Here is a 6,825-nt window from a genome sequence, read left to right as displayed (position 1 = left end):
CGACATGTGAGATTCAATAAATTTAGAATAATTAAATAAAGACGCCTTGATCTGTAAAATATTTCGTAAAATGTAACTTCACATCTAACGTCCCTAAAATAAAAGTAAAGTCGATGAAATACTTATTTTACTCAACATCAAATATTTCACAGGCAGGTTTTTATTTCAAAGTTTTGAAAATATACGAGCTTTTGAAGAGCATTTAAACGCAGCACTATGCGGAAGGAAGGTCAGCCGTTGGACGTCTTATGCGTCAGATGCTAGCTAACATTAGCCTTTCCAGAGCCCAAACTTTTAACCTAAGCCGGAAACCTACAGCGAGCCCTTCAAATAATCCAAAATGAATGTAATAGATTATGTGCGGGATATGGCTGCAGCAGGCCTTTACTCTAATGTCCGGATTTTGAGTAGTTTGTTGCTGACGATGAGCAACAACAATCCGTAAGTCGTGTCTGAGCGGGAACCGTCTAATTCCCGAAGACTGCTTTTCCACACCAGTGGTAGCGATAGTCCCAAGCTAACTAGTCAACAACAGCTAACATTATTATTTCTACCGAAGCTTTTCATTGTCCACTCATTATTGGATAGTGTTTAAATGCGAGTGCAATTTAAATTATATACATTGTTTACAGTGTGTGTACTCCTTCACGATATAGTCGCATCTACAAGCGTATGCACTTAACAATGCTGCTATGAAATAGCTTGAAATTTAACTAGTATTGTATTAGAAAACTTGTCGTTGTCTTACCCATTCATACTTTTGACACTTTAGCGTGACTGACTTAAAAACTGTAGCTATGTAGGACAATTTTTATGAGTTTTGCATTGATGTTTCTTCGTGTGTCATTCAGTTTTAATGGTTTTCCTCAGTCTGAGCACTTAATTGTTGGTGTGTTTTTAATGGAAGGGAGCTGTTCTCGCCGGCTCAGAAGTACCAGCTGCTGGTTTACCATGCTGATGCCATCTTCCATGACAAAGAGTATCGCAACGCTGCCTGCAAATACAGCATGGCTCTGCAACAGAAAAAGGTGCTCAGCAAAACATCAAAAGTTCGTACTTCAACTGGTGGAGCTGCTTCTAACATACAGGCACAGGTGTGTTTGACAATTTCCTGTAATCAAAAACAAACTGAAATCTATAATAGCACTTTGGTCACCTGGGTTTTTATTATTATTTTTATTTTAAATTTGATATAGAAATCTTTGACTTGACTTGACACAGAATTGAACATTAGGTTTGCTGATGCTGAACATTTCTCCCGAATCTTTGACTTTTTTCATAGTAATTAAAGGTTGCCTTTCTGAAACATTTAATAACTACATTAGATAAAGTTTGACAGGAGTAATGTAGATCCTCATCAGCCACTAAAATTCTGGTAATGTGAGTCGTGTCTTTACCTGCAGTTGTGATTTTATTTAATTTTTTTTAAAATTTTGTTATACATGTTTACAATGTTTACAAAATTTTGCGACACTAAAATCTCTTTTACTTTACTTTCACACAATGTAAATCTAAGCCTTTCATCCTTCCAGTGATTTAAGGCTTAAAATGCTTTAAATGTAAAGATGGTTTTAGATGTCCTGCAGCACCATATGTATATCCAGAGCACAGGATGACTGGTTAGAATAATGTTTATCTACAATGAATGTTGTCTTTCAGAGTTTGCCTTCAGAGATTGAGGTAAAGTACAAAATAGCTGAGTGCTACACCATTCTGAAACTGGATAAAGACGCCATTGCAGTGCTCGATGGGATACCATCCAGACAGAGGACTCCGAAGGTACAGTCTGTTAACACAGTGACTGTCAATCACTGTTTACCTCATGCTTTAGTTTTATGTATTTATTTATTTTTTAACTGATTAGACTAGTAACTGTGTGAATTCAAATAGCTGCTTTAGAACTAAATAATGAATGCACCTACAAGTTCAGGTTTTGTAACAATTCAGCAGTAGTTGTTTTAAAGTAAAATCACTTTCTAAGTAAAAACTAGGAGTATGAAATCTGTTAATTGGAAATGGTGTGACAGTTGCAATTTGAAGTCAAAGACTGGTCTACAGTCAAAATACGACTGAAATAAATCTTAACAAACTTTACTAAAATTGGTTAAAATTTGATGCTAAAATTTGTTAGTTGGTTGGTTTTCATGATATTCTAGGGCAGTGGTTCCCAAACCTTTTTTGCTGGGCCCCCCTTTGTTTTACAAGAAAAATCTTCGCGCTATCAATACATTTTTCAAAAAGTGCTTCTCTGTGCAAAATGGGTTCAGAAACATAAACGACTGTGGGATACTGTTAGTCCGTGATTTGAAGTGGGGGAACAAATTAAGGTGGGATCAGCCTGATATTATTTGTATCCCACTGTAACTTTACTGTACACAGAGCTAACATCTCCAAAATGTCAGGAGTAGTTTGTCATTACAAGAAGCGTTTGTAAATTAAAAAGCAAGAATGTGGGATACTGTTTGTCTGGGATTTGGAGAGCCCAGGGAAACAGGGAAAACTAATTCTGTCGCAGAGACCTACCTTGGCACTTGTGCAGGTGAAGCCAAAGGGAAGATATGCTTCACCATATTTTCTAGTCTTTGGCATGGAAGGAAGTTGGTTTGGAAACATATTTGGCGATGCTTCATCTCCTGCTTTGCGTTTGTGTGGGAGCCCCGTCAAAAAACCTGTCCATTATGCTAGCAGTGTCCAAGCATTCTTTTTTTTTTTCTTTTCATACTGGGCCCCACACTTTGGGAAACTCTGTGCTAGGGTATCAGTTATAAGAACAAAAGTCATTAATTGAAATCAGAAATTACCTACATTGATTCTGACCCCTGAATTCTGGCAAATTTAGGCCCAAAGCAGTGTTGGATACTAGTTTTCAGATCTCCACTTTTCCTAAGTTATTCATCCAGTTTTGTTGAAATGGGGCTCATATGATATGGAACTGTATGAAGCTCTATTTAACCTTTTGAAACCAGTTCAAGTGCAGTAACTTGTATAAGGTGTAGTAATTACCTTTTGTATTCCTTCCTGCCTCAGATCAACATGATGCTAGCTAACCTGTACAGGAAAGCTGGACAGGAGCGATCTGCTGTGACGAGTTACAAAGAGGTCCTCAGACAGTGCCCTCTTGCCTTGGATGCAATCATTGGTACGCATGTTCATTGTAGACTCTGTAATCCCACAAGCAGCACTTCATCTGCTAAGATGTTTGTACCTGCAGTGCTCTCCTATGTCCGTGCCACTTTAAAACAAACAAACAAAAAAACCCTTCTGCTTGGATTTAGCATCTCTTTTAAAAAATTGAAAAATGTGTTTTTCCTTTAGGTCTTCTTTCTCTGTCAGTCAAAGGAGCCGAGGTGGCTTCCATGACTATGGATGCGATCCAGAGTATCCCCAACCTTGACTGGCTATCTGTTTGGATCAAAGCATACGCCTTCATACATGCAGGGGATAACCAGAGAGCTATTAATACCATTTGGTGAGCAAAGCAATAATGATTTGTACACAGTGAGTGAATATTGCGAGCCGTGTTTTGTGACAGTCTTAACTTCCTCCCTGAAACACTCTCAGCTCTTTGGAGAAGAAATCACTTTTGCGGGACAACGTGGACCTCCTGGTGAGCCTGGCAGATGTCTATTTCAGAGCAGGTGACACGAAAAATGCAATTCTCAAATTTGAACAAGCCCAGATGTTGGACCCTTACCTCATCAAAGGTGTGTTACAGGAGAGAACGTTTTGACTTACACATGTATTTTGTAGTTGATGACAGTTTTATTATCGTAATCTGTGTGTCACACAAGTCTAAGTAGCCTTAATAAAGACAGACGTGGAAACATGTTTGCTTTTTCAGGTATGGATGTTTATGGCTACCTGATGGCCCGTGAGGGACACCTGGAGGATGTTGAAGTCTTGGGAGGTCGATTATTTAATATATCTGATCAGCACGCTGAACCGTGGGTGATCTCTGGGTGAGTAGTCTCACTTTTCTCACACACAATCTCTCTCATGTAATTTCCGTGTTTTATATCATTAAACTTTTCAATTTGCGGTGTTCAGATGTCACAGTTTTTATAGCAAGCGTTACTCCCGGGCTCTCTACCTGGGAGCCAAGGCCATCCAGCTGAACAGCAACAGTGTTCAGGCACTGCTGCTGAAGGGTGCGGCACTGAGAAACATGGGCCGAGTTCAGGAAGCCATCATCCATTTCAGAGAGGCCATGCGTTTGGCACCGTGCCGCCTTGACTGCTATGAAGGTAGGCTTACTTTTAGCTTTTTTCTTTCTTTTTTTGGCTTTTCAGATTGTTTTTGTTTCGCTTGCAATAACAAAGTATTATTGACTCCAGGTTTAATTGACTGTTATCTGGCATCCAATGGGATTCGTGAGGCTATGGGAATGGCTAACAACATCTATAAGACTTTAGGAGCCAATGCACAGACTCTGACCATCCTCGCCACAGTGTGTCTGGAAGACCCAGTGACTCAGGAGAAAGCCAAAACCCTTTTAGACAAGGCACTGGCCCAGAGACCTGACTACACCAAGGCTGTTGTCAAGAAGGCTGAACTCCTCAGTACGTACAGCAAAAAAGACTCTAAGTACTTCTGTTTTCCTCTTTTCCCCAATGATAAATAAATCTACAGTTTAATGACTTGAAGGGAGGAAAAAGAAGCTTCACATGCAGATGAGATGAAATTGTTGCTTTTGCTTTTTTTTTCTTGTATGAAGGCCGGGAACAGAAATATGAAGAAGGGATCGCTCTCCTGCGGAACGCCTTGGCCAATCAAAGTGACTGTGTCCTGCACAGGATGCTGGGAGATTTCCTGGTGGCGGTCAATGATTACCAAGAAGCCATGGACCAGTACAGTATAGCATTAAGGTAAACACTGATTATTGATCCTGGGAAAACGCTGTCATAAAATCTATTAAGTATTTTTTATGAATTTAACACTGTATTGTTTTCTGTCCTAAGCTTGGATCCCAATGACCAGAAATCATTAGAAGGCATGCAGAAGATGGAGAAGGAGGAGAGCCCCACAGACGCCACAGTGGAGCTGGATGGTGACGACATGGAAGGCAGCGGGGAGGACGGCGATCTTGAGGGCAGTGACAGTGAGGCAGCTCAGTGGGCCGATCAGGAACAGTGGTTTGGTATGCAGTGACTCCGGTCCACTGACAGACGCTCTGTCAGTATCACACGGCAGCCCACGGGAAGCCTTCAGCCATGAGGGCTGTCAGACGGAACAAGACGAAGGTTGTACTGCATGTTTAACCTCCGTGATCTCCGAGGTTATTGCCAAGCGATGATGCCAACCTAAAGACGACAACACGGCTAAGATACAACAATTAATGCTTGCGCCCCTGGATGAACTGATGCTCAACTTTGCAGTACAGCTACAGGAAGCCGTCAGAACTTTTATTAAAATGCAGCTTGATGCAGAACTCCAGTCATTTCTTTTTATTTTTTGGCCCCAATGCCGTTTCCCATCAGTCTGACAGTCTCAGCAGTGTCACTCTGAGGTCTGTTAAATGCATAGCATTATAAATATTATTATATTACCTTGTCTATTTGTGCACCCTTCTTGCCTGTCAGCCAGTTCAGAATACACCACAAAGACATTAAAAATAAAAAAGACTATTTATTTATAGTGAGTCATGTATCCTGCATTGAGAGGTTGTTCCCAGGAATGGAGGATGCAAGTAAATGAGCAGCTGAAGTTTGTTTAAAATTAGATGGTGATTCAGTAAACTGTGGTTTGAAGTTTAAAAAAAAATGACTGGAGTTACTATGACTTGTGTAATATTTTTATTTTGGGACACGTTTACCACAAAGGAGGCATTGGGTGGGTGTTGAAGTGTCACAATAAAGGTCACACATATACCAGAAGTGACATTGAATTTCTGCTGCTCTTTAAAATCTGTTGTATGAATTTTCTAAAACCTGTTTTTGTGTCATGTAATAGTTCTGCTTATTTGTGTGTGTTTGTGTCGTCCATTAGGTCTGCCTTCTGTATCAAAATAACATAACTTGGAATATTTTAGTTTATCATTTCAAAACAAAACTTTATAGTATTTTGTACATATTTTTAAAATGTATAATAAAATAATGAAACACCTGACGTGCACAGAGTTGTTTCTAAAGTCATCCCACTTGCTTATAAATTATCATCACCAGGTGATCAGTGTGTTCATTCTCTCTTCCATATCTCTGCTCAGTGGGAGGGCGAAGGAGCAAAAACAGCTCAACAGGGTACATTCATGGACCCACATGCTTAACAGTAAGCAAATAAAAGTTACCAAACACATTAAAGTTGAGCTAATTGAATAGGTGATGCTTTATTTTGAAAATCCTAAGGCTTCTTCCACTCTGCTCTAGCTGTGCAGGAGGGGTTTCAAATGGAGCGTCACAGGGGCTGGATTTGAGGTGGACTCTGGAGTCTCACTAAATATTTGCACAAGGGAGCTCACACAATCCTCCAAAACAAAGAATATAAAACTTTGCACATTTTCTTTTTGTTAGCTTAATCTTTATTTTGAAAATAATCTCCTTTATTTCATAAAAATAGTTTTTCCTCACATTTAGGTTAGTTTTAGAGTAAAATTTATTTTAACAGGCTTGGGTCAGATACGCAGTGGGATGAGATGCTGAAACACAATAATTCAAATGTTGATTCACATCCCTTTGTTCAATTCCAGCTGCTTCAAATTTCCAGCCAGCATCAGGATCACAGCTGCGTCGAGATCATTCCTAAAAATCCTCAGGCATTTTATAGTATTGAGCACATCTTTTCTGAAGGTGATGAGCTAACAACTGGTAGCCAACGGAGATAAATGAAACT

General features: G+C 39.6%; 1 protein-coding gene across 1 annotated transcript; it reads left to right on the top strand.

Annotated features, from left to right (window-relative positions):
* The first annotated feature begins 231 nt into the window (after positions 1-231).
* Positions 232-6,098, top strand: anapc7 (anaphase promoting complex subunit 7). Its single transcript, XM_006810124.3, has 11 exons — positions 232-441; positions 908-1,094; positions 1,660-1,779; positions 3,028-3,139; positions 3,316-3,469; positions 3,562-3,704; positions 3,842-3,959; positions 4,048-4,244; positions 4,335-4,559; positions 4,715-4,865; positions 4,959-6,098. Exons 1-11 carry the CDS (start codon positions 341-343, stop codon positions 5,146-5,148), a joined length of 1,698 nt encoding a protein of 565 aa, XP_006810187.1. The 5' UTR covers positions 232-340; the 3' UTR covers positions 5,149-6,098.
* The last annotated feature ends 727 nt before the right edge of the window (positions 6,099-6,825 follow it).

This window comes from Neolamprologus brichardi, chromosome 12 (assembly GCF_056152115.1).
Source record: "Neolamprologus brichardi isolate AB-2024 chromosome 12, ASM5615211v1, whole genome shotgun sequence".
In the NCBI taxonomy this organism is placed as follows: Eukaryota; Metazoa; Chordata; class Actinopteri; order Cichliformes; family Cichlidae; genus Neolamprologus; species Neolamprologus brichardi.
Note: the sequence above shows the minus strand (reverse complement) of the source record. Positions and strands in the feature narration are given on the sequence as shown.